This window comes from Aythya ferina (genome assembly GCF_964211825.1).
Source record: "Aythya ferina genome assembly, chromosome: 3".
In the NCBI taxonomy this organism is placed as follows: Eukaryota; Metazoa; Chordata; class Aves; order Anseriformes; family Anatidae; genus Aythya; species Aythya ferina.
Genome location: NC_140298.1, coordinates 33,091,681 through 33,119,680, shown reverse-complemented (window position 1 = coordinate 33,119,680; position 28,000 = coordinate 33,091,681). Strand labels below are relative to the sequence as shown.

The window sequence follows — 28,000 nt, the reverse complement described above, 5'->3', positions numbered from 1 at the left end:
GCCTGGGAACACCAGTGAGGAGAAACTGAGGTGTCCCATGATACGCAGTTGCATAAGATCACACTGGGCTACTTGTTAAAGCTCTTCCAAGACAGGAACGCAGCACGTGTATATCCCTTAACATCAGGTTAACCAGCCTGTGTGCTCTCCAGATCTGCCTGCTTTTGTGGCTTTTTCCTTAGACCCCCAGTGGGTCTGCTCTGTGTGTGGTGTTGAAAGATACTCTCCTGTTCCCTGTCCCCTCCAAAAAACCCTGACCAGCCAAAACTTTAGGAGCATACCTGCCCTTGTAGCTTGCTAATTGCTGGTACTGATGCTTGCAGAAATGAAAGAGGTGTCACTTGCTGGGCTCTGTACATTGTCCCTCCTTGGCCAAAGGAAAGTAATCATCAGGAAACAGAACAGAACTTGAGACAAATGTGTATCAGGGCTGCACACTGAGCTGGGTGCTTCTCGCAGGTGTCTAGTAATATCCAGCATAGTGAGAATTTAGTGCATTCCCAATCATGTCCTCTGTTCCTGCTGTCTCCCTCATTCATTTGCCCTTATTCTCTTGATATCAGGGACTTGCATTGCACGTGGAAGAGAACTTTGTATATAGAAGACACGTAGTTCCTGCTGTGCTCTCCTAAAACAGGAGGTCTGGTGCAAGGTGAAAAAAACAGGCAGAACTGAGCACTGCACAGGGATGTAGTCACTCTGACCGTGATAGTAAGAGCTTTGCCCTTCGGAAGGACAGCATTGCTCTTTGAAATGAGTGAAGTGACAGGACTAAGACAAAAACCTAAGGTAACCTTAAGGACAGATTCCGCTCACTCACACCACCTGAGATTGAAAGAGATTTAATGTGGGGAACGCAGCTTGATGCAGGAGTCAGAGCCCAGCACCTCTACTACACTACAGATCTAAGCATCCAATTTCTGGATGTAGGCTCTCTGGATGCTTTCTAGACTTAGAGCAGCAATCCCTACCTGGCTGGAGTCTGACAGATTACTTCATTTGGATAAGCAATTCCTTTCGTTTCTTTCCACTCTTGCAAAGTCATGGTTGATGCTCCATTTGGCCAGGTTTATTCCGGGTTGTGTTGGTACTGCTGAGATCTGCTGCTGAAGGAGGAACAAACCAAACAGATGAAACACTTCTGCTTTGTCTCTGCCCTGAAGTGAGGTGCTTCTCCAGCTCGAGACTATTTTCATAGCACAGCAGTCAGCAGTACCAATTAGCCAGTAGGTCTGCTCTTGAGGAATCTGCTCGTGAGATGATGTACAAGCCAGCTGCATAGGAGGAGCCTTATGGCTCCTGGGCAGAGGTGCTAAGGAAGTGCATAAAGAAGGGCTGAGAGGAGCTGTATTCATGTATACCTGTGGGAGTACCTTGGCTGTGCTTGTGGCTATCTTGGCCAGAACATTTGGCCCACATCACATTCACCCTGTCTAAGAGAGCCTGCTTCAAATACAAAGTGACTGGATGCACTGGCTATCACCTAGCTGAGATTAAGAAGTACCACACCACCATATGGAACTGTCAGCAAACTGCCTTCGTTTACCAAGGGTCAGGGGTGCTGTTCTGCAGTTGATCTAACGATGTGAAGTTTGGATTTATCACCAAAAACCCCTCTGCCTCTTCTCTGCTCCTCCTGAATGTGCTTTTTCTGGTGCTTACAAGCAGAAATAGCCTGTTCTATTTTCTGAAGAGGTTTTACTGTTTCCGTTGTACAAACTTCTTTCCTACACACCCTCAATTTCTCTGCACGATGGTAAGAATTTGCTTTGCACGCATCCTGGATATGATGTAACATAGAGGAGAAGATTGGATGAAGGTAGAACATGAAGGTGAAATGCTAGTCTGAGCCAAGTTGTGGTTGTCAGAGTGGTAGGAGATGAGTGAGAACAGCTTGTGGTCAGAATTCATCTGGGGAGCACTCCACAGCTTTCTGTTCTACCCCTTGCAGTTTGGACACCATCCAGGTGGGACTAACCATGGCGTTCCTCATTTCTTGGACTTCAGTTCTTTGTCTTTTCACTTTCTGCCTGATTTGTTTTTGACAGCAATATCTCACGAATGTTATTGCTTAACTGCTTTACTTCTTATGGGCTCTTCTGCAGAAATGTGGCCATCAGAGTACCCACATCACCCATAAATTCTTGAGTCCTCCTCCTCTCTTTCATAACGTTCGTCTGCAGCACTTGGACATGGAAAACCAATGAAGTTTACCCCATCATTGCAGAATTGCAACCTACAATTCACTTTCTCATATTTGGCCCAGTCTGGGGCTGTCATTGTTTCCAAGGGATGACTCCACAAGCAAATTTGTTTTGTAGCCAAGGATTGTTCTTTCAACCCCAGCCTAAGTTCTCCCTTTCATAACTTCCTGTAGTTACTTCTTATGTCTGAGTCCAGTTGTGCTCCAGCCTGGCGTGTTCCAGTGAAGTGCTGTAGCAACGCAGTATTTTCACTGGCCCACGAGGCTGAGGAAGTTCTCAGGGATTTCTCCAGCGCTGTGTGGAGCAATAGGCCACTTCCAGATTCCAGAGTCATGTGTGCAGGCCGCCACACAACAAAACCATTTGGGGAGCTGTCAAGCACTGTTGCAGGTCGGACTTCTTGCTTTCAGGAGTGGAAACCTGAGCAGCTCAGCGGTTTTCTTTACAGCATGGAGCTTGCTGCCTGGATAGTGTGGACTAACTGTCCAGAACAGTCACTGAGTTCAGGCCAGCATTTAGATGCTCCCTTAATGTGAATGTAGCACTCATTTCCTTTTGGCAGGTCTGAAGTGTTGGTTAAAGCACAACACTGTGTAGTTGTTCCCTTCCCAAAAGGACTGAAGGATGTCACGGGTTCCTGAGTCATCCTTGCTCTGTCAGCAAGAGGTTTTGTAGATATGGAGTACATGATTCTCAGTGCTCAGCTGCCACTCCATTTTCAGCTGTCCTACTGGAAGAACAGGAATTGGCACAGGTAACATCCAAGTCAACCTCTCCTCCATCACCTGAACTGAAGAATTTGCTGTGTGTTAGGAAACAGGCAGGTTCCACATGAACTCCTCGTGAATTACAAAGTTCTCAGGCTCTGTGGACACCTCTCCTCCCTCGGAGCAGAATCTGGTTTCACTGCTATCAGTGTTTCACGCCAGCAGCATGTGGTTTCTCTCATCTGCATGGAAACTGTGCTGTGCGTACCACGTGAATTCAAAAGCAAAGAGCCAGAGCTGCTGCAGGTGAGCAAAACCAAGAGGTGTCAAGGGAAGGGATGTGGCAGGGAGGAGGCAGCCTTTGCCAGCACTTTGATCAAGTGCTTCCTGCGTAGTCTGTAGCCCTCTGCCTTCTGCTCTTAATCCAAACAAGAGCCAGATTGGAAGAGCTCACTGAGGGTTCAGAAGTTCAGCCTTGAACTCCACCGGCAGGCTTGAGCTGCATGCAGGGTTGCAGTTGCCCCATGTGTGGGTAATTTCTCCTAGCACGTGGAAGTCCTGTGCCCATTATTCCTAGGTGTTAAGCAGCAGCCTCTGGGCGGGAAGGCTTTGGGGCCCTCCTGCTCGGAGAATAAAACCTGTGCAAACTGATTTCCATGTGCCACAGAGATTTTAGGTGACTGCAAATGATACTACCTACAGCTGTTTCCAGGATTTGCATCACGCTTTACCCAAACTAGTCCTTTGTGCAGCTGGAGTCTAGGAATTCAGCTTGCTCCCTGGGATCCTATCCTACTCAAGGGGGTAAGCAGAGCCCTGGGGCAGGTTGCCACTCTGAGATTGGCAGTTCTGTCCCCCTTTAGCAGAGGGAGAGCTCTGGGTACTGAGATAACAGGTTAGGAGGCTGCACACCAGCTGCATTTGGCAACCACATGGAGGCTCTGTCCTCACAACCCTCGGCTGGTTGAGAAAATTCAGACCATCTGCCAGTGTGTATCTGTAGGTTATTGTAAAAGCTCCCGGGGACAAACCAGGTGGCTGGATATAATGGGAAGTTGGGTGGCTTGGCTAGAAAAGGAGGGTACAATTTCACGAAACAGCAGAATTCACAGGGAAGTCCTGTGTGCTGGGCTTTGAAGCCCTCATATGTGAGTTTTGTGGGTTGTTTCTGCTCTCAGGAAAAGCAAATCTGTTTTGTGAAACAGTAGGAACTGGAGTTAGTCAAAACGGAAAAGGAACTTGGTAGACCAAGTGCTCCCAGGCATCAGGCTTTTGCCACTGCTGAATCAAGGTAAAAAAAAAAAAAAAAAAAAGGCAGCAAACAAAATAGGACAAGTTTGAGTTTGGGACAAAGCAAGTATTAAAAGTGCTAAAAGCAAATGTGCTCCAGGAAGGGAAAGCGTCCAAATGTCTGTTTCAGCTAACAATGAAAAGCCCCAGCCTGCAGTCCCCAAAGGAAGCCAAAAGCCTGGACCAGAGGGCTGGATTAGACCTGCTCAAAAGAGAAATAACAAAAGCTTTCAAATCAGGCCATTACTAAATCCTCCTTCCTATGCAGAATTGGGGTGTGCACTTCCAGCCCCCACACAGAAACAGAGGGATTTCTTAAAAAGCCACTGTCTGTCTAAACCTGCACACAGCATTGATGTGTATCTCGCGTTCACACATTCACTTCTCACAGTGAGATCATTTATTATCATGGGAGCACTTTCCCGTAAGCGTGCAGACACGTGATCAGAACTGCACTTGGCACACCGATGGATTAAAACTATTTTGTGTTTTTTTTCCTCCTTCACTGTAACTGCAGCCTTGCGGTATCAAAACTTGTGCTACAGACCTCCCCCTACAGTAAGGGAAATTTGAGAAGCACTTAGCCCTATGTGTCTGTCAAATACCCTTACAAGTTCTCCCAAAAAAAGCTGCCTTACGTTGGTTCTCCGCCAGATTCCCAAGTAGGGACCTGTGTTTGGTCTCTCTGAACTCCCCTTGCATTTGAAATTAGAGACAGGAGTCTCTCTGACTTCCTGTCCTCGTGGTGTTATGTAAGGGATTCCACTAATGCACTAGCATAGCATTAAAGGTCAAAAGGGACTAATTTAACGCATGCGTGTGAGGAAAAGTGACTGAGCCTTTTTCCATGCCATCTCCTGAACCCCTCCTGCTGCTTCTAGGTCTTTTAACTATCATAAACTCCTCAGAGCAAATGCAAACATTTTGGAAGTGCCTCCGTTTCAGCGGCAGGGACCTCCAAACATGATCCATTTTTCGATGTTTGTTATTCAGGATTGCTAAGGAAGGAAAGCACTAGGAAAACGTGCTGCTGTTAAATAGTTTGTGGCTGCCTGGCATTAGCAGGCTTTCTTTGTAGTTCGCAGGAATCTGCCAAATGCCTTCAAACAAATGCATTACGTGGTCTCTGTCCAAAGTTCTTAATATCTCAAAGTTGCACGATACAAATAGAAGGTAACAAAGCTGTTTGGGGAGAGGATGACTGATTGAGGTTCCATTAAGACCATGGGATTACTCAACACAGGCATGCAAACATCGCTGGACAAAGTTTATCAGGCCGTTCCAAATTCTAATTTGTTGGAGCATTGTTTGTGCAGATTACGCTGGGGTTTTACTTTGGATCTTTATTGTCTGAAAAGACTGCTCTTTCTCTAAGGACCTCTGTTCCCTCTCTACTGGTAGCAAAAGATTTAAAGCCTAACAAAACTGCAGGCCACCCAGCCACAGGGTAAGATTTCCAGTAACTGATTCTGGATCTGAAATCCCCTGCCTGTTCGCAAAGCCAAGTCTAAAACTTCAAATGGTAAAACGCAGAGGCTGTTTGCCAGACGTTGCTCTTCACAGAGATTTGTAGTCATGATAATTCCATTCTAGTACCTCTTAATTTCAGGTTCTGGCTTCCTGCAGCAGCAAGCTGGAATAGTGTTGTCCAGAGAATAATAAAGTAAATTTGGGCCTATGAAAATGCAGGACTAGGCCAGAAGCCCATCCTGCGCAGAAGAAATATCCATTTATCCACTGAAAGTAAACAAGTCCCTTTTTAGAGCCTATTTTACACTGTTAGACTAATTACTTTGTAATTAGTATACCTTATTGAGGCAAGCTGTTGAAACGACACCTCCCCTAGGGGATGGATGGATTCAGTCTTAATTGCAATGAAGGGACTCCACTTTTAGCTACTGGTGGACAACTTACCAGCAGCCTGGAGATTACACCTGATTTGTTTCGTGAGACTGGAAGTCAAGCAGGTGGTAATGGGTGCAGCACAGAGGTACAGCAGTGCCAAAACATACAGTATTTTCAGTGGTCCATTTGAGGGTGCTGTGCTCATTCGTAATTGCTTTCTTGAAGAGGCACGTGGGGAGGCAAAGGCAGACAGAGGAGTGTGTGTCCCTGCTTCACTCAAAACCTTTTCTCAGTGATCAGTCCCAAATTGAAATGTCTCTGTGTTGTTTTGACAGGTATCTGACCCGCTGGTCCGTCAGATCTGCAAAGCCCATCTGGACGAGAGGCCCTAAGTGGTGCAAAGTCCCCATGCCAGTTGGACACCCCTTGCTGAAGGATAATGTCAAATACACACACAAGCCTCTAAACTTCAACCACTAGGGTCCAGAACTGGCATAGTCAATGAGTACAGCTGTTTTACACTGTTCTGGTTTTTTGTTTTGTTTTGGTTTTTTTTGCAAGTTCGTCAGTATCTCCAATTTCCAAATTCCAAAACTGTCATTAGTGTCCTGTATTGTCTCCAGTGAATGAGCTTTGGTCTGCTTTTCTAGGAGAAGACACGACATCCAGCAGAATTCAGCGTTCAGAATGATTTGGAGAAAGCAGGAGGCAAAGACTTGTCCTCAAAGCCAGAAAGGACCTGAAGGTTTCTGTTTCGTTATAGTCTACCACTGGGTTTGGAAAAGGTTGTTTCCTTCTTTTCCCAGAAATGAATATTAATGCCCATTAATGTGTTTCAACTCAGATTTGCTTTACTTGGGCTCCTATATCTGTGACACTGATGGAAGAAAAAGCCTCCTGAAGCACTGTTATCTCAGCAGTAATGGAAATGACATGAATGACTACTGAATTGAAATATTTTTATAATCTGTACTGTCCATAATTTGCAGCAGAACGTCTGGGCGGTGGCAGACAGGCATGTGTATGTCTTACATGACATCTTCAGGATTCCTAGCCTGTGCGTCCCTCCTGGATCTAGCAAATACAGAGTGCTGACGTTCTTGACAACTTGGCCTCTTTTTTTTTTCTCCTTGCAAATACATTTACCACAAGTCTTCCTTTTCAGTGATGGGGCTGCTTCCTAGGAAAGTTTCAGGCTGAGAGATGCGCACAGTTTTCCATCCTATAACTAAAAGGTGGTACCATTTCTCTCCCTGTACGATACATGTGTGCATCTTCCACTGACAGCTTCTGCTTAAGACTGCGAGTTAAGGGCCTCATATGAAAAGCTCATTAAATTTATCAGGGTCATTATTGGCTCCATTTCCTTGATACTTATCTGAGCTACAAATCAACACTGAATGTACTCCTTTCATCAGAATCATCAGTTAATACTTGTCAGCATTGACGGGAACAAAGGATGAGGATAAACCCATATTACCCAGGAAATGAAATTAGATTAAAATGATTCTTTTTAGTCTCACTTTGTTTAAATGGAAGCCCTAGATTCAGTCTCTTAAGCTGGCCAAAATTTTTTGGCTTTGGGAGACAGAACAAACTCTTCATTCTATACTGAGATAAAATCTCTGTCTGACCATCCTTGTTTTTTGAAGCTTTGAAACCCAGAGCCCTTCAGAAACAAAAATATTTTTCTTTCTTCTGCTGTGTGCAGAAGTTAATAATGTCTTCTAGCCCAGGTAGCTCTGCTCAGTGAGTTCTACAAATGGAAAAGTCACTGGATAAAGCCTTGAGGTGAAACCAAATGAGAAAATTTTGCAAACAACTAGGTGATGCCTACAGTTATTTTTTTTTCCTAAATTTTTGTGCCATGAGCTGGGAAGACCCCTCTAATTTTGGTGAAGCCTAACACCCGAAACACAAAACAATCAGCCCTGTCTTCAATAGGCCTTTCTCTAGTTCAGGGTTTAGTAAGGATCCCTTAGAGCATGCACCAGCTGTCAACTTGTGACTCCAAAAGCAGGCAGAAACTCTAATTTTGTTTGGCATACATGGGTGACAGCAGGTATTGGTTTGTGTTGCCTCCAGATGAGTTGTGGTGGCTTTGTACACAAAAAGATTGCGTAGATTTGATTTCCAACCTAGGACAAGAATCGAGGCTAGAGTCCAGGCACAAAAGAATACTGCTCAAAGTGCAGAGGTTTTATACATTTATAGAATAAGCAATAAACAAAATCTCCGAAGTGCAAAATCTAAATATTTTTGAGTCCTCATCGCGGAGAAGCATGTCACAGCATGAAAGGCAGATCTAAGTTCTTCTCACCAGTGCCAAAGTAGATGTAGCCATACTGCTTAGTCATTGGGACGTGGTAGAACGTCAGTCCCGGCCAGAGCAGACTCCTCAACACCACCACAGCGCCTCCTTTCTCTGGCTGGACAGTCCAGGAGCCTGTAGGAGAATACGTGCTAATGAGTCACTACCGCAAAGAAGGGCGGTGTTCCTGCAGCAAGGGAGAAGGATCGTGGTGTGTTCTGCCTCACAAGTTAACAGTGCACAAGAATGCATTGGTACGTTGGAGTTCCTGACACTTGAAAAGAGGGAAGTCAGAGCAGAAACCTCACTGCTGTTTCTTCTTCTGGCAGTTCAGCGTTATTGGCTGCCTTCATTTCCAGGTGTTTGCATCTAGTTTCACACGGGCACATTCCTACAGCCGTAACAGTAATGCCATGCATCACAGGAAGGATCTCCTGGGGCTCCAGACTTGTATACTTCACCCCAGGAGAGGCTGCAGCTATCTTTGGCGGCTTCTGAATCAGCAGCAGTTACTCTAACAAGCTCTGCTACCCTTTTGGTCTAGTTACTAGCTATATGGCAATCCTGGACAAATGCACCCGGGTATGAAATTTCTCCTCAAAATAAACTTACAGCATTAGTAGAAGGAAGAAGAAGGCACTCTTCCTGCTTCAGGAAAGACTTTTCCCTAATGCAGCAACTGGGAAAGAGGAAGAAAAGAAAGCTAAAAGCAGGATATTTCCTGTCTCAGAGAAATTTACAGAAAAGGTTAATTCTATTCAGGTTTTTTTTGGCTCCACCGTTGACGAGGATGTGCATGGTAGGGGCAAAGGGATTAGCTTCAGCATTAATTTTGCTTTGGCTCTGCAGAGGAAGCCCAGAGCCAGTGTGAAAATGCAATTTCTCCTGGATGCAAGGAGCTCTGAGCCACCGAGTATTTGTTTTGTGTTTGACACAACAGCCTGGAAACAATGCCGGAGGGGAGGGGGCTGGAGCATCAACTTGGATTCAATGCTAGGGGCAAGGAGCTGCCAAGGAGAAGAAAATAGAGCTTCAGCACCAAATCAGTAATGCCTAGAGGCTGCGATGTAGGGAAGAAGGTTCTTGCCGAATCTCCATCTAAAAGCAAAAGCAGCAGACCCAAATCAAAAGAAAAAAAAACCACCACCCACAATTGGAGCTATCTGGCTATTGCTGGCCTAGAGTTAAGTTGTAAATCCACATGCACCCAACGCCAAAAAACTGCCAATTCCAGAGTAAGCGGAAAGCCCATAATGTGTTGGGCCAGTTAGACTCTATTCATCCTTGTAGGTAATTTTAGGTTCATCAGTTTGTGCTCTGACTCACGCTTACTCATGTCGTGGTTCGCCTGAGGAAGGGCTTCTGTGATTGCTGTCAGCTGCCATCCCCCCCCGCCTCCCAGTAACCTCTGGTTCTTGGCCAATTTTAGTCACATCAGATGAAGGGCTTCAACACCCCCAAGCTCCTACGACAGCTCTCCACAGGACAGGGTCCAGGGGTTGACCACAGCTCCTGAAGCTACGTGTTTGGTCTGCCAGCAGCTGCACACAGCACAGGCTGGGAGGCTTGCCCAGTAGCCAAAAGCTAGCTGGGGCAACTGGTGGTTGCATGGCTTTGGGGTCTTGCACCCTCGCAGTACATGTAGTCTCTTACCCAGCTGATGGCCAACTACAACAGGTAATTTCTTGAGGGAGGAGGGAAGTGATGCTGAAAGGAAATACGTGTGGTGGCTGCAGAATGACGAAGGAATAACACGATTCAAGGTCCTGTAAAACCAGGCGTCACGAGTGCTGCCTCTCAGCTGTCTTCTGCCTGTTCTTTGTATTTCTGTTCTTTTCAAAACTTTGTTGGTCATGATTGCTTCTCCTGTCTTTCAGTAGCAAGTTGCACAGGTAGGTTATATTATAATACACAACATAATTCCCGTGCCATCTTTGTTCTGTTACTTTTTAAAGCACCCTCTTCGATTACGTGCAAACATGGAACTAAAAGATCCAGGAGAACCCCCTCACCTTCTGTGACAGCCACTGAACTTTCTGACAAACTGCCCCCGGCTGCAGTACAGAAGTACAAAGAGGATATTCACAGTCTGTAAAGACTGAAGAGATTTCTGCAATGAAGGGCTTGCTTCTGACTCACTCAGCCCTGTGTTTACACTACAGACAAACAGCTGGAAATGACAGTAAAGCCAAACACTGACTAATGCAGAGCAGGATCAGTACAGGTATGCCATCTCTGCACCTTCCTTGCATTGTGCAGGGATTCTTGTGCAGGTCCGAGTTAAAACATGAGCTGGTGTCTCCATAAGCAGTGGGTTCCCATACAAGGCAAGCTCAAGTCTCCCACGCAGCCTCTCCAGTGCCACACACAGGGAAACAAACGGCTGGATCTTTGTCATAGCTGGGGTAAACACACACATCATGGTTCGGGCACAGAGATGAGAAATTCTGACTGAATGAATCTCCTACAAAATCCACATGCTCTTGAAAAACTACTTGGATTGCATGGCAGCCTAGCTGGGGAACCCTCCACCACAAGGCAAATCATCCAGTGACTGAGGCAAAAGTCACCTGCTGCCAAAGTGCGAGTTTTCAAATTGCTTTGTGAACTTTGCTTCTGAAGTTTTCAGCATTTGCTAGTGGCAGTAGCTAGTCTATGCATGAGGGTGTTGGACAACAAGTGGCAAGCAAATAGGTCTGACTGTAATCGTGACAAATAACTTCCATTTCTAACACTGAACTGACTTCTTTCGGTTCAGGGTTTTTGCAGCGTCAAGCTGCAGAAATGGTCTGCAAGCCTTTCATCCAGAGACTGGTGGGCTTTGCTGCAGCTTTGCACGTCGATTTGCAGGGAGGATTGTAAACTTTTGGAAGAGTTTCTCTGACAAGAAAATAATGGAATGAAGAACTCCCATTGTCTGATTTTGGACCAGTCCTCTGAAAAGCAAGTCTGTCAAGGATAGGGTTGTGTCTTGCCTTGCTGGGTGGTGAAAGCCCGTAGGGATTATCTAGCTTGCTAATGCCTCCCAGCATACTGGAAGCATCCAGCACCTTGTGTATACGTGATAGCTTCTATGCGTGTATATAAATATGCATACATTCGTATTCATGCACACAGATGAACTCTCTGCCCCAAACTACCTGTAGTCAAAAAACAAATGCCTGAAGCACATTAAGTGGGAAAGGTGTGAGGGAAAACAGGGATGCTAATGCTCTCGGGTCCTACGTTTGTAGTAAGACTTTGTTGTTGGACAAATTCACAGAGAAAGTAGAGTAAATCAAGTTCTGCTTGATTAAATCCACGTATCTTTTTTCTGCAAAAATACACTACATGGATCCACGGTCTCCTCAGAACATTTACCCAGTGTCACACAGGCTTATCAATCTCTGTAGAGTATTCATCAACAGTTAACTCTACTGATCAAACGAGCTTCCCATACACTTTCAGACCTGGCAGAAATGGACAGATGTAACTGAAGACTTTTATGCTAGATCTCTGAAGGCTGTGATGGGCAACTGCTTCATTTTCCTACCATCAGTCCAAGCTGCAAAGTCTCAAAGGGCTCAGATGTGTCATTTCATACACGCAAGGCCTTTGAGGAATATTACATTATACTTCCCAGCTCTTCTCTGATCCTTGATTCTGCATCTACTTCTATGCAAATGGAGACAATAAAGTTTTGCTGATGCTACATAAGACTACTTGTGAAACGAGAACCTGAACAAAGCAAGCAGGGTGCTTAAAGGCAATCCCAGCTGGACCATCACAACGTACAGAGGCTGAGATCAGAATGAATTATAAGTAACTGCCTGAAACTCTAATGCCATCTTGACTTAGGTCCTGTTTTCAGCCATGACAGTGCCCAGTCATAGAGCTGCTATTAACTGTGCAGCACCAAATGGCAGCAGCAGTGCCATCTTTCATCATTTACTAACCAAATCACTGGGAAGATGTCTCTAATCATCTTTGATAGCTGAATTCATTCAGTAAACTTTTCCAGACTGCACTCCTGCAATGCAGAAAACCCATTCAGAAACTGCATTTGATAACGCAATGCTGGTGTCTGCCTTCTAAGAAGACATCACAACCAAGTTCTGGAACTTGCCTGCTTACCTCGGTTCTCTTTGTTAAAGGTTAGTTGAATTACAGTCCAGAATCTCAGTACTGATTTTTTCCATTCCTCACCATGTTAGCTACATTCAAGGAAACAGTCCAGAAAACAAAAGTTAATATTTGAATTTAAGAGACATGGAGTTGTTCTCCTTGAAAGATCCAAGACAACTTGTATTGTCTTCCATCACAGCTCAAATCTCACAATCTTCAAACAATGTGATGTTTTTTCAGCCCCACCTTTCTTGCAGGAGCTTTAAATATTGTTGTAAAACACTCAAACTATTTTAATCAGTAGCAAATGAACAGCATAAAATAATAGTTTAAAATGAACGTTCCTTCTTTCTCCTTCAAGAGAAAGCTTTAGAAATGCATTTAATAATACAATATAAAAAGGGATCAGGAGAATTATGAAAAATAGGTGCTGCATTTATCTTTTTTAATAAATAAACTTCACTTTATTATAATCAGTTCTCAGAGTAAAATGGGTAGGTGTGGGCCTGAATTAATATAAAAATACTGAAGCAGGATGCAGGGTTCAAATCCTTTCCAACATTGGCTCATCATTACCCCCGTGCTCATAATTACACCTCTTTCAGGCGAGGTGTCTCTTAATGTGTGACTGGGAAGCTCAGAACATCAGCCTGTAAGGTACACCAAGAATCCTCAATAGAAGTAGTCAGGAAAACATATATAGATATATATGTATTATTTTTTGCATTGGAGGGAATACAACTACAACTAGGAGATGGCAAGTTAGAGCTGGCTTTCCTACAGTTAAACACTGCTTTTAAGTTGCATCTGAGCAAGAGGTGCAGCCTGTGTCGTCCCTAAATCGAGCAGCAGGGTTAACTCGCTCATCATGCAAAGCTTGATGAGGTGCAGGGAAGTGGAGGTCATAGCTCTCACGCTAGAGATTTTTCATGGCAACACTGCTGTGATAAGGTTTCTGTTCTTCAAAATACATATTTTTAAATGAGCAAAATAGTTCTTAAGCTGCACCCAGCAAACCTAAGGAAGCCAAGTGCTGCCTGTTACTGCTCCAGAAGGGAAGGGAGGGAGCTGCTGTGTGGGAGGAAAGAGCATGGGAAAAATATCCGCTGGATGAAGATCTGGAGCTTCCTATTCCCCCTTTGGAGCAGGCTGCAGCCTCCACCCCTCCAAACCCAGGCAGGAATTCTGAGGAGTTCCTTACAACTTTCCAAACAAGAAAGCACTTTGAAGATCCTGATGCTCACCCAGTGTTAAACCGCTGCCTTTTTTATGGCCCTTCGACAGCTGCCAGGACACCAGGGCTGAATTTCAAAAGTCAACCTCCTTCTTCTCAGCTTCTTCTTCCCTTGCAGTCGCCAATAGAAATCCCTGTCTCATCCCCTGCGTCTGTCTCGGCTATGGGCTGAATCTTGCAATTCAGAGGGTGCATGAAACATTAGCTTTTAAACAAAAGCCTTTTAAGAGGGCTGTTTGCAGGAGAAGTTTCCTGCTGTAACTGGTCCACTTTCAGTATGACCTCTCATAACATCGCTGCTTTGGAGGTGATTCAGCAACGCCTAATTTCAGAGCAAGCTTGAGAAGAAACAGCTTTAAAAGCTAGACAGCCCGACACAGACTCCATGTCGCACAAGCTCACACAGGGTCATAAAAGTGACATTATCAATTCCTCTTCAAAGAAGGAAATGCCTCAAGGGAAAAGCAGCTACGCCGTGGTTGCACTTACCAATAACACAATATGCTGCTGCAAGAGCAGGTCGTAATGCGTCATTCTGCAGTCAATCCAGAGTGAGAGGAAAGTACTGAGTTACAGGACAAATATTAACACCTAGCGAGGGCGAACACAACCATTTCCCTTTGCAAAAGCAGCTGCTGCTTGGCTGTGTGACCCCAGGCACTTAGTTCTGACAGCACTCCACTACACCCCTGGGACTTAACTTCCATTTCCCTCCAGCAGAAAATCCTACGCTGGGGAGAGCTTCCTACTCCTAACTCACTGTCTATAGGGAACAAAGAGCAATTGCAAAGCAGAGCAGCTGTAAGGAAAGGTCACTTTGCTCTGGCTCTCAACAAATTTCACCACACGGACGTTTCACACGCAGCCTACCAGCCAGAAGGACGCATCCAAACACTGCGGGGCTCAAACTCCTTCGTGCCACTTACTGGCTGCAAACTAAATTTCTTTCATTTGCTTGACACGCCACCTGCACCCCATATGTTAACACTGCTGTCAATATTTCCAATTCCCCATGTAACTATTTAATAACAATTAAATAGAAACACAGACTGGTTGCAGGTTCACTACTATTTTAAAAAGCCACCAGAGCCAGGAAAGTGGAGCTTACAAACAGGCAGATGCTGCCAGGAGGCTCTTGCGTGGTCCTAATGCCTGCCACATCTTTGACACACAAATAAAACCATGCCCAAACCTCAAAGTAAACCAGTCCTACTTCAGAGGCTTCCTGCTGATGAGGAAGATTCCAGGGTTGCAGCTTTGTCCCACATTCACAATATTCAGGTGAAATTCGGGCCATACCTAGACATCTGACATCAGTGCTGTTTAATTCAGTCAAAGCAGCCTCTGCCCTCAAACCTTTATTCCCACCCTCATCACTCCTTCATCATGAAGCCTGCAAAAGTGTTTTATTTACTGCTCGGCAAACGAGGTCAGGGAAACGATCTGGTTGAAAAATAGTCTAGTCAAAAATAAAGTTATTTTTCCAGCTGGAATCTGGGTGCACAGCCAGCAATGTGGATACAAAAGGAGGGACAATACACAGACATAAATGAGCAGCAGAGGATGGGAAGCACTGACAAAGCTAGCCCAGGAGTAACGCATATCTAATTACAGCCTCCCTTTTAGCCCAGTTACGTTGCCTGTTAGTCCTAAATCCACGTGATAATTAGAACAGCACCAGAATCCTTTCTCCCACCAGCTAGTTTTTTACTTTTTTGTTGTTGCTGTTTTGTTATGAAAAAGATGTGGTCTTGGCACAGAAAGCAGCCAGAACAAGGATTCGGAATGGTGCTGTGCACTAGAGGAAACAAGACAATATGCAATCAAAACTTCTAAATAGTGGGAAAAACTAATTCAAATCCCTTCTGTTTGGATAATGACAACAAAAATATGGATCATTGTATCTTGGGTCCTCTGCAGTAAATTTAGAAATCCCTCCGAGCAGCAGAACACCCTCCTTCCACAGCACAGGTTTATGCTGGATCCCGTCACACTCCATATTTCTTGTTCAGCTGGTCGCTGTGGAAACGTTTTTGGAGCGTGCCAGGAGTCACGTAGCATCTACCTGGGGAGCCCCTGCATTAATCCGTCACCTTCGTGGACTTCTGTGAGCCCATTGGTTCGCAGGAAGAAAAAGAAGGAGTCTCTCGCTCCTCCCCGCTCTGAATGAAAGACGCTTCCTCTAAATCTTGCTACAGGATTTCAGGCTCAATTCAGCTTCTTTGGGGCTTTTGTCACCAAACAAATGTGATGTCTTTGAAAGAAAGATTAACAGTTTGATGAAAGGATGCAATGGACAGCTTTGTTCTAGCCATCTTCCCCCTAGAGCTTTCGGTCACTGTCACTTTCTTACCCGAGGGAGAATATCTGTCTGACTCCCAGAAGAGATTATGGCCACCTTGTAAGATTTTGCCTCTCCTGATAACAAAGCACTGGCCACTTTGAGGAGGTGATAATGATGAACAGGGGCTGGATTACGAGCAAAGAACCTCACATTGATCTCTGAATTCTGAGAGAGCACAAAGCAGTCAATGCTGGGATTCAAAGCCCACTGAATGCTTAGAGCACATCCAATTCACCCTCCTGCAGGAGGGGCGAGGCTACAAACCCCATCAGTCCCCAAGGTGTACTTCTCACCTCCTCATCAAGTTAGCATGACTAGTTAAAAGGACTTGGGATGAAGAACAGATGGCAGGGCACAGATCACGAACAGTGGATGTTTTCATGCTAGGCTAGATACAAATTCTGGCCCAAATTACCTGAAGAGTTTACCAGTTGCTGAGAATACTGTCACTCAGAGCATGCCCACACAGCACAGTACAGCTGGGGTGATATTAAAGCTAATTCCAAAGCTTTAGACTAAGGAAGGATAGACTAAGGATGGCTAAGCATCTTCTAGTACCTGGAATAGCCTGGAAACCTATGCACAGCACAACTGCTGTACAAATACGCCCACAGATCAACTGTCCCTCGACCTTTTTCCTCCACGCACAGCCACACACCCCTTCAGCATGCAGAATTTGTGGACAGCAAAAGCAGACAATGCCCGTTGACTCCCTCTCTGCAAAAGTTGTACAGCCAAAGGAGCAGCAAACGGCAGAGGAAAGCCACGTGCAAAGAGCTGGCACCAATGCCAGCTGCTGCACAGGCAGGAACCGCACCTCCTCACGTGGAGCCCCTTCAGAAATAGATCACTGCGAGCAAAAGCTGACCTGCTTAGGGCTCATTCTGACTTCCAGTAACAGACAGACTGCCCTGGGATTTCCTCTTTGAGTAATTTTTCATCATTCCCTAAAAAAAGGGTTTAGTTCGAGGCTAACAGAGTGATAAAACTACAATTTCTGGTTCTGAGGCTTTACCAGCATTTCCCCATCAGTTCAACTGGAAGTGCATCTCCTTTTCACATCCAGTGAACCAGGAACTGGGCGGGCAATGTTTTCCTTTACTGAGGAGGAACAAATCTTGAACACAATCCCTGGAAAGTTGCTACGAAGACTGTGCTTCCGTCCTCCTTATTTCACTGCAGCAGTCAGGAGGGTGAAAGTCCCCACCACTGTTGATGGGCAGCCCTGATCCAGGATAAACTCACCCAAGGCCTCTGACTAAACAAACCCCCTGAGGTGATACAGACCTAGGACCCAAAAGTAGTGAATGCACTCTTTTATTACCCGCAGACACAAAGCCAAAGGAAAACAGACTCCTTTCCAGAAAGCAAGGCAGATCATGGACAGCCAGTCAAAAGTTGGCTCTCCAGCTGGCTCTGGAGTCCTCCTGCTGTGCTGCCACCAAGGACCACACCTGTAGGAGCGACAGCATCTTGGATTGTTCCCAGGGAACTTTCTTGGGCCTCTCTAAGAGTGGCCTCTAAAAGCTAACCTCTAAAGCCTCTGGCTTCTAAAGGCTCCCTCCTAGTCCAACATCACTAGCAACGATGAAGAGTGGCTCTACCTTTGTAGGAGGTAGGAAACATGCTTATGTGTTTGGTACATCCATTGCATGCCTCTGGTCACTAAGGATGCTGAAAAAGCTTTTTAAAAATCCAGTGACCATTCCAGAAATTGCCTAAGCCTGGATCTCTTCATCTCCTTACCTACCGTTCAGGATGTCAATACACCACACACAGCCTGGGAACCCAGGCTTTACCTTCTCGATCTGATCTTCTTGGTGCTTTTCTTCCTCGTTTTACTTTTCTGTAGTTTCTTTTTCTGTGCTCAACGCTGAGAATGCTGGCACCATAGTGCACCCTGCTGGAAACCAGCAGCTACAGCCACCCTAGAATTATATCTGACTTCAGTTTTAACAGAGAAATTCAGGTACCAGATAAAAAACACCAATTAATTAATAACCCATTAAGCCAACTGCTCAGTTCAATCCCCACATCTGAAAGCCACCAGCTGTTCTGATCCACAGACATCTGTTGTACTCCCTCCGTGCCACCGTCCTATAAAGCTTGGTTGCTGAAACCACTTGTTTAACTGTCAGGTAACTCCAAGAGATACCATTGCTCAGTTTCACAGATTCACTGAGTCTGAGGATTACCTCTCCTAAACAGGAACGAGGATAGCTGCGAGCCACAAGAGGTATTTTGGTTTACATTTTGGCTACCTCTTTTTTTTCCCTTGCTAACACGCAGCACTGCCCTCTCATTCATTATGGGTCTTTTAGTTTGGATTTCAGTGAGACAGCTTGAAAAGCCTTGTCCCCGTGTGGCTCTTGGCAGGCTAAGAAGTAAAGTGCTCTTGCTCTCAGCTTTCACAGAGCTGGGGAGGTGCTGCTTATTGTTAAGCAATGAAAGGGGAGGGCTCAGGTCACATCTGTGAAATGTTAGCGGAGAAGGGAGGCTGGGTGAAAGTAGGTGGCCAGCACAGCATAGCACTTCGCTGGATTTTGCAAGGCCACTGGGGAGATAGGCAGCCATTTGTCTTCGAGCCCTGATAACAGCCCGGCTCGCTCTCTGCTGGCTAGCTGGGGTTGTAAATACCTCTGCAGACACAGACTCTTCGAATGGCTGGAGACTGGAGGCTGATAGGGGATTAATCGCCTGGGGGTGGGGGGACAGTCCAAAAGGGAGTTAATTAGCTGCGTTAATGCATGGAGATAAAGCAGGTTCATGTCTCCTGGGCCTCTTCCTCCCAGTACCTGGGCTTTTGGGGTAGGCGAGATGAGGCTACCAAAATGGCCCTTGAGAGTGGCCAAAGGAAACTCTCTCTCACTTAAAAATGCAGCCTCTCCATCGTCAAGGCCCCATTAAGCACAAGGTTTTGCTAAACTGATAAAGAGTGTGCTAATGAAGCTCAGAGGACAGGAGGTTAGCGTTCTAAGCCAGGCTACTGTTCAGGAAGTTTAAAGAAAGGCTAGCGCCCAAAGTCAAGGAAATAGTCACAAAGCCCTGTCTGTAATGCTGTAAAAGGAACACTCCCAAAGCACTGCACTTTTGGGTGAAGAGATAAAATAATCTTCTGTCTAGACAGTTCTACGCCCCCTCTAACTGAATCGTGAAGCAGCATGTGGACATGGCTCATCATTATCCCCCCTCTGTATACTACTCATTTAGGTCAATGCCATAAAATCTCTCCTTGTGTTAGTCAGCAACTGCATCTGAGGAAATCTCAGCTCTTCAGATCACACTCCGTGATGGACAGTGATAAGTCAGGAGTCTCCTCAATGCTCTTTTTAGCCTTCCTGTGTTACAGCTCAGGAAGTAAAGCCAGCTGTATTGAGAGCCCTGCACTTGGAGTCACTGTCTCAGGAACCCGCTGTCACCTTTGTGTCATTGTCACTGGCAATGAAGAAGCCAAGCATCGTTCTCCATAGCTGTCACCAAATTTCCCAAGGTGTACCAGGAAGTCATCTGTTCTGGGCTCCCACATACCACTGACGATTAAATTGAACTCAATTACTCACATCTAGTATTTGTGTTTGTATTTCAGGTTGTGTTTCCATTTGGCTAGGACACATCTCCCAGCATGGCATCCAGCATGACGCTAAGATACCAAGAAATGCACTCACCCATTGCCCTTGCTAGCAGGCGATCATTCCACTCTTAAGATTTCTGCCTAGTTTTTCCTTTCGGTTTTTCTAGCTGTAATTTCCAGCTGCTGGTTCCTGTTATGGTTTTCTCCGCTATACTAGACCTTCAGTACCCAATACTTAAACTCCGTGGAGTATTTACACAGTGTAATACAGTCATTCTCGTGTTCTTTTCTGCAAGATAAACAGATTGAACTGTTTATGTCTCTCACCAGCCCTTGAATCATTCTGTGGCTCTTTTCTGCAACTTCTCTAGTTTTGCAATGTGCAGTAATACAGCCCTGATCCCACCAGCAGTATAGCAAAAGTAAAGTCACCTCCCAGTTCCTATTTGCTACGCCCTTGTTTATACATCTACAGATCATATTAGCCTTTTTAAGTCTCAACATCAGACTGAGAGCTTGTGCTCGGTAGGTTGTGTCTGGATTTCCTCTCAGAGCCACAGCTTCCAGAATACAATTCTCAGCCTCGCTCGTGCTCCCTGTTCTTGTATACTTGATTTTGCACTTACACCAAAACGTACTTTATTTAAGTAAGCTTAGTTTACCAGGTCTCTGTGGGTGTCTCGCCTTTGTCATTATCTGTCTCTCCGCCACTCCTGCATTTCTATATCATTTATAAATACACTGAAGAATATCAGCACTGGCACCAGTCCCAGCTGAAACCCCTTCTGACCCCTTCCAGGAACACACCCATTCAGAGCTTTCTGAATCACAACTACTAATCAAGATTAGTTTAGGGGAGGATCTCTGCAATGCTGGGATTTATTAAAGGTTAGCATCATAAGTATGCCACAAGTCTTCTGAGATAATGCATTCAGGAGCAACTTTTCTGGCTCTGCCATTCTCATGTTTTGGCCCACAGTAAAGGTTGTCTAATCCTTCTCTCACTTAGCAAATAGTCTGAAAACCGCCTGAAAGAGTATTTTATTGTCTTCATTTGATGCAAGTCCATATTCTTATTTTCGTTCCAAATACAAACCAGAAAAAAAAAAATTGTTGAGCATTTCTGCCCTTCCATGTTCTTATCAGCCATTTTACCATCGCCAATTAGTGACGGATTCCAGTACCCTTACTATGCTTTCTTTTCCTGTCAATATACCCGAAAAAAATCCTTCTTACGGTTGTCAAACAAGCCAGCAATGAATTACTCCAGGTTATTCTGTCTTCCTTTGTCATTTCTTATTCATTATAAATTCCAATTTATATTGATCATTAATCATACCTGACTTTCTACATTTCCTTTTATATTGATTTTTAATTCTAGTTCTTGCTCTTATGACATCAACAAACTGCAGTAGGCTTTGAGCCAAAAGTTGCTGTTTCTTGACTGGGAGCCATGACTTTTGACTAAACTCTTCTCACAGAATTCCTGTTTTACTCATATCTTTTCCTATCTACAATTTTCTTTCCCTTTGCCTCTGACAAACCTCCCCTTCTGCATCGTTTTTTAACAGCGCCCTGTTGGTGTCCCTTATCTCCATATCAAAGTGATCTGAGTCAGTAATCTGTAACAAACCTTCAAAGTCAACTTATTGCTTTTCTGAAGTGTATTTTCAAAGTGCCTAAGAACTGAATTATCCATCCCCAATTTTAGTTCCTCCCAAGCTTTCCATTCTACACTAGTACCCTAGGCTTCCTCCCATCCTTTTCCTTCACCCTTGCAGAATGTAGCAGTGCCTAAACTGGTACGATGGTCACAGTAAAGTCATCCTTTCCTCTCCATTTTCACTTTCCCCGTCATGTCAGTGTGTGACAAGTGACTATTGTTTCATATCCACCCAACATTAGGTCAAGTGAAAACGCTATAGGCATGCTAGGAATTACTGCTGTTTGCTTTGCTGTTTTATTATCTACAAGCACATGTAAAACTGCCACAACTCTAGTTCCTGAAATGCTATTGCCCATGGTGCCGAACTCCATGCAACAGAAAGGACGGCACTGGCAATCTGCCAGCAGCTCAAAGGCTACATCTAATTGTGCATAAATTTGAGCAGATTGTCTGCTTAGACTAGAGCAAACAAGCTTATCTTTAATGCAGACATATGGCCAGTAAAACCTACAGATCTCAGCACGCAACGTTTTGGCCAGCTGGCCATTTGGATCAGAAAGAAGCATTGCATGATCTGATACTGTGGTGACAAGGAGATCAGTATCACAACCCACCCATGTTCAAAAATCATGAGTCAGGCCACTCAAATTCATGAGTTTTGCTCAGAGCTGGAGATCTTAAAAGGGGGTAAGCAGACTGAATTTGTCTATGAGAAGGTAGTGTTCACATTCTCCCACTTTTCTCTCCAATCATAAAAAAAAATGTTTGTTTGTTTGTTTGTTTTTTATAAAAAGTCACATAGTCACTTGCCTCTGGGAGCTGAGATCCCAAGAAAAAGCAGACAGACTCAGTGTGATCAGGGGAGGAGCACCAACATATTCTGAACTCTTAAAGTATACAGATAACCACAAAGATAGACACATGAGCAGAATCTGGAACCTGCAATCACCACAGATATCACTGGTAAAGATAAGGGCAGCAGACAGTTTTGTTATAAAACTCCAGTTGTTGTACTCTTGCACTAAACTCTCTGCTTTTACCATTGCATCCTTGATTCAACCTGGTTTTATCTTCCTTTCTTCCCACCTCTCAGCTGTCAAATAAAATCTTCTCTCTGCCTCCAGCCTTCCATTCTGTAAGACACCTCTGTTCTCCCATAACGACATGCCACTTTCTGACAGTTACCCTCTTGATAACCATCACAGATGCTCAGTCTCCAATTAATAAAGAAAACTATTCCAACAGAGTTGTTACATTTAGACAGGGGAGAAAAAAAAAAAAAAAAAAAAAAAAAAAAGCAGCCTTTCCTCCATCAGTCCTGTTCTTTAGGTCTTTTAAGATATTGGGGTAATTCTAGCCAATTCAGGCTGTGAACATCACCGAGATGTTGCTCACCTACTGGTCCATTTTTTATGTATTTGCTGAGGGGAAAAACAATTCTCTGCTTCAGTCACAATCTATTCTGAATGCAATAGGTTTGGAAATTCCTGCTTCAACTCAGATAACAACTGTTCAAGAAAGGAGCTAGCCAGGAAAGACAGGAAAAGCTTCAGGTCAAAATGTGGGGATTTGCCAGAACTGTGAATAACATGTCAAGAAATAGAGAAAGCATTGTCTGCTCTCGATCAGGACTAACATGCACTGGCAGAGTTGAAAGAAAGTGATCCAAGAACCAGAGTTCAAAAGCTTTGCAACCAAGAATGGGAGACTTCAGCGGAGCCACACTGATAAAATCAGCGCAAAGCTTGTGTCTGTCCCCTCTTCCTTTTTTTTTACCCCCACTTTTTCACAAGCAACCAGTACGTTAGACAGCCTGAACGCTTGCTAAAGAGGTGGGTTGATCTTTCTTTAATGTCAGAGCTCCTTTCTGCATATGATAGAGTGCAATTAGAGAGGGTGCATGCTTTGCTGATCCTTTAATCAGTTCCTGTCTTACTTCCTTAGCCTGACAAGCTCATCTCATCAATCCCCAGGTTCAGTCCAAGCAAGAGCAGGACAATACAGCCAGAACTGCACAGGCACCATGATGAATCTTCTACTCTTCCATTAAGAAGCACTCAACTACACTTGAACTCAGGTAGTCTTTAATAGGTAACTTTTCTGAGGAGACTGAGAACTGCATTAAGAGCAACAGCCTCCTGGGAAGAGGGCAAAGGTTCACGCTTATCCAAACCTCAGGTTGCCACAGGAAGACAAACGTGATGGTGACATGTCTGAGTCCCACTTCCTACCTGCCACTGGGTCAAAGAGCTACAAGTCACATTTGATTTAAAGACTTCCACAAAATCTCCATCTTCGTGTCTAATATACAGCACAACCTGCCAGTTGCCTGAACCCTTGAACTAGATGGGAAGCTGCAGGATAAGGGGTCCCTAATCTTTAGAAGCTGCCATTCCCCATCACACTGAAGCTGGCAAAAACCAGCTCTGCGATGCAAACTAGCCTTCAGGCTCTTATCCCGTGGTGCCAGTTTCCCAGTGGAAACACGTAAAGCACTGCAGATTCATCTCCTGCTGCAGTGGCTTTGTGCCTGCAGGTCTCACAAAACTAAAGAGTCTCCCTATCAGAAACCCTAGAAAAAGAGAGGGGAAAAAAAAAAAAAATCTAAGTAGAAGCAATGCCTTAACTGCCATACAAAACTGCAACTAAGATTTTCTTAGGAAGCATCTAGGAGCTAACCCCACTTGCCATACTCCTTTTTGAGTCTAAATGAGCAATTCAATGAGCCAGTGTATGTAAAAACATGCAGTATGGCCAGACTACATTTCTGAAAAATGACTGCAGCAAAGACAGTAGCAGTAAGTTGGACAGTTTTGATTTTAGTGCTGTTTATACACTGAAGAGTCAAGAATTTTCAGAATTCAGGACACAGCTCACTAGTTTCATTCTCCCTTCTCTTTTGGCAGAGGAAAGATTGGGCAAATATATATATATATATATATTCCAGTTCTTACAGCCAATTCTATCTGGCACGGGACAGCTACTATCCTACTATCCTATCTTGCTACTCCAGAACAGAAATAAAATAGCAAACATGAAGTCTGATTGTGACTCAAAAATTCTTCTAGACAGCAGGATGTGGAAATGTTTGGCCCAACCCAAAAACTCACCATATCAGCAAAAAGCAGTGGTTTTTAGGAGAGAAAAAAAAAAAAAAAAAAAAAAAAACACTCATTCCCACTTTTCAGACGTAAAGCAGTTCTGTAGAATTCTATGTACTTCGAAATGTAGCACAGTAACGAGGAATGCAGCTGCAGACCAGGTGGTAGATATAATGATTTACTCTCTCTGAATGAGAAACTAAATCCCTGTTCAGAGCTCCAGAAGCAAAACAGCAACATAAATCCAAACTGGTAACATCTCTTTAGAGAAATACCTCACCAGAGGAATCCCTGGATGAGGTTCAATGTATTATATTTAACAGTTGCTCAGAAGAACAGTAGAGATGTGAACTGAAGATACATTCCAGTATGCACATCTTCCATTCTCCTTCTGCAATGTATAATCCTGCTAGAGGACAGATTATTCCACACTACAGTATTTCCAACACAGTTTATCAAAATAAAGTTTCAACCCAGCCTCTCAAGGATATCAGTTAAGCGTTAATGAGAGCTCATTTAGGCAAAGAAAAGCAATACTGGGTGGGATGGAAGGTGTGAAATACTTCAAACCATGTAACTCCGCCAGTGACAGGGAATTTATCTCCCCCCATAGGGTCACCAGCTGTCACAGGCTTTACAGAAGGCAGGAGGGAATACAGCACTGAGGCTGAGGGGGGAAGTGATGGTGTGATCAGAAGACCTTTTGTAAGGATGCAACAGCCCTGGTACACTTATCATTTTAAGTGTTTATAATTGCTTAAAAAAAAGGAATTAAGTACAAAATTTAGTAAAGAATAATGTTTACAGGTTAGCAGGGGGTTCCCCAAAGCATACCAATGCCACTGTAACCCACGCCTTGTCTCTGAAAGGGAAGACTGCCTTCCCTTTCATTGCATCTCTTGACTCTGCTGTTTTTACCTGGTGGGATATCATGCTCCAGAGAGTCCAGAAAGTCAGTGGATGGGTCCCAGTTAGCCTTTTCCAGCAGGGTTTTATTCTTCAGGTTACTAGGCTCCGTAAAATGGAAATAGGAACTTAGTTTTTTTGCCTCCGTCAAAGAAAGACCTGCAAACAGCCATTCCTGACCATTAATACAGTGAGCTGGGCTAATGCACATTGTATCACAGACAGTTACGTTGTTTCTCTAATGCCCACAGGACCGAATCACAGTCTTTCTCCAATGGACTCCATGGAAGTCCACGGATTTGCCACAAGTGGGTGGCACTACTCCCTGCTGCATTGTGGACCACGCTAACTGCAGTCCCAGATACACAGTGGGCACTGAGGCAAGACCAACTCTCTGCCCGTTTGGTTACATACTATATGCAGATGATGAACTCATTGCAGCTGTAATGGCTAAACACTGGCATAAACCACACACAGACAAATGAAACTACAGGTTTAATGACTCAGAGATTCTCCTCCCACCTCCCAGAGTTGAATCGTGCACCTGAACATTAGTGATTATATTCACAGCTCTGTGGTGTGAGTCAGAATTGCAGGAGTGGCACCGGATTGTCTCCTCCCTGTTCATCTTACCCGGGTCAAAAATAAACCTGAAATCAAAGCATCAGCTAGAGAGAGAAAGTCATCTTCGTTTACAGCCTTTATGATCAAAGTGCAGTTGATTCTGATAAAGACAATGGGAATTTACCTTCAAAGTTTCTGTTTTCATGCACAGACCCAAGAGGAGTCTTCACAAATGCACCTCGGGGGATGATACCAACTGCTCTGTCTATCTGGTCTATCGTAGCTATGAGGCGGTCCTCCTCCTTGATCACAGGCTTTTAGAAAAGAGGCAAGTTTTAAAGGCAGGGCTTTCCTTCTTGTTGTTTCTGTAAATAAACTCAATGTGACAATAGAAACCACGACCAACTCATCTTGGTGCCCAATGGCTATCCAAGGATGAACACAAATCAGCCATTCTTCTCATAAGATATGACAGGAAACATGGCTAGGAGCAGAGTCTAGACTCCCAAGAGAATTACCTGTCCCTCCCTTCACTCAACCATTTCCTCCCTCTCAATTAAGCTGCTTTTGACTATTCAGTTAGAAAGAGTGATACCTGCAGTTCCTGCCTAGAGCTTCAGACACTGCAGTGAGGATCTGTACCAATTGCACATAATAAAACATGAAAGAGAGAGGATATTCCTAAGCCATATCTAAGTCCAGGAATAATTGAAGTAAGAGTTCAATCAAGAAGCTGTTGCTATACAATGACAGAGGACAGGAAGGCGGGTATATTCCACCTGCTGTGACCAGGGACATTCTTGAAGGCATGCATTTTGGAAGGAGCATTACCTATGGGTAATACTCCAAGAACTAGAGAACAAACCATAGGAACGGCCTTTCTAGGCAGATGTAAAATAGGAGATATGGAGTCCCACTTGTCTCCCATTCTTGCTTCCATAACTTTTCGGGCATCAGTCAGTGGTGTCCAGGTAAAAGTGTGCTGGTTCTGAAGAAAGAGCTGCCCCCAAGTGGGAAATTTTGCCTGGAGCCTCTGGGACACATGCCAATTATCAGAATTATTATGAATATTCCAGTTACATGAAGACAGGCTGAGGGAGTTGAGGTTGTTCAACCTGGCAAAGAGAAGGCTCCGTGGAGACCTTACAGCAGTTTTCCAGTGCCTAAAGAGGGCCTACAGGAAAGCTGGGGAGGGTCTCTGTCAGGGAATGTAGGGATAGGACAAGGGGTAAGGGCTATAAACTAAAAGAGGGTAGGTTTAAATTGTATATTTGGATAGAATATTTGGATAGAAATTCTTTATTCGGAGGGTGCTGAGGCCCTGGCACAGGCTGCCCAGAGCAGCTGTGGCTGCCCCATCCCTGGAGGTGCTCAAGGCCAGGCTGGATGGGGCTTTGGGCAACCTGGTGTGGTGGGAGGTGTCCCTGCCCATGGCAGGGGGCTGGAACCAGGTGGCCTTTAATGTCCCTTCCAACCCAAACCACTCTGTGATTAAACAAGTAGGACCCAGGCTGTTCCTGTGACCCATCAGCTGTCTATTACATACGAGGAGCCGTCTGTATGGCACGAGGGGTACAACTGCAGCGAAAGGAGCTTGAAAAGCGTTTCGTCGTGTTTACCTCCACACCGTCTTCGAGCAATCTTTCGGCATCTTCTGCGCTGACCTCGGCGTACTCGTACTGAAAACTCGGGTCCCCCTGGAAGCGACCCTTCAGCCTCTCCGCCTGCTCCCCCACCTCCTTGGCCACCGGCGTCAGCAGGCTCCACTCCACGCAGTCCAAGCTGCCGGCGACAACACACCTTGGCGCTCCCATCCCTCGGGGCTCTCTCCAGACCCCCAAACCCTCCCCATCGCCCCCCAACACCGTTTCTTTTTGGGGTTGGGGACTCCCATCCCGCTCCCTCTCCCACTCCCCCGGCCACCTGTAGAGGCGGCTGCGGGGCGCGGCGCGGTCAGCCCCCAGCCCCTGGGCGATGTAGTAGGTGCCGCGCACGCCATGGACGCAGCCCCAGAACCAGACCGCCTCGAAGCGGTAGTCGCGCTTCAGCAGCGCCAGCGAAGCCCCCAGCGCCGCCCGCTTCTCCGGGCTCAGCCCCGCTCCGCCGCCGCCGGCCGCCAGCTCCAGGGCGCCGGGCAGCCCCTCCGCCTCCAT

General features: G+C 45.1%; 2 protein-coding genes across 5 annotated transcripts in view; one reads left to right on the top strand and one right to left on the bottom strand.

Annotated features, from left to right (window-relative positions):
* Nucleotides 1-7,153, top strand: part of MRPS18A (mitochondrial ribosomal protein S18A) — a 20,657-nt gene extending 13,504 nt beyond the window's left edge. Inside the window, exon 6 of one of the 2 annotated variants that reach the window (XM_084512238.1) lies at nucleotides 6,382-7,153. In XM_084512238.1, coding sequence (XP_084368364.1) covers nucleotides 6,382-6,526 — 145 coding nt within the window. In that variant the 3' untranslated portion in view covers nucleotides 6,527-7,153. Of the gene's footprint in view, nucleotides 4,239-6,381 lie in introns of those variants that run through there. The other variant, XM_084512239.1, reaches the window with a different exon arrangement.
* On the bottom strand, nucleotides 827-28,000 carry RSPH9 (radial spoke head component 9; the record flags this gene model as incomplete). 3 transcript variants are annotated; one of them, XM_084512235.1, is made up of 6 exons in its annotated part: nucleotides 827-1,103; nucleotides 8,367-8,492; nucleotides 25,296-25,442; nucleotides 26,032-26,161; nucleotides 27,467-27,629; nucleotides 27,771-28,000. In XM_084512235.1, 6 exons carry the CDS (start codon nucleotides 27,998-28,000, stop codon nucleotides 1,042-1,044), a joined length of 858 nt encoding a protein of 285 aa, XP_084368361.1. In that variant the 3' UTR covers nucleotides 827-1,041. The 3 variants fall into 3 exon arrangements, with proteins under 3 accessions (XP_084368361.1, XP_084368362.1, XP_084368363.1); XM_084512237.1 differs by lacking the exon at nucleotides 827-1,103 and adding an exon at nucleotides 8,970-9,036 and having other exon boundaries at nucleotides 8,383-8,492; XM_084512236.1 differs by lacking the exon at nucleotides 827-1,103 and having other exon boundaries at nucleotides 6,825-8,492.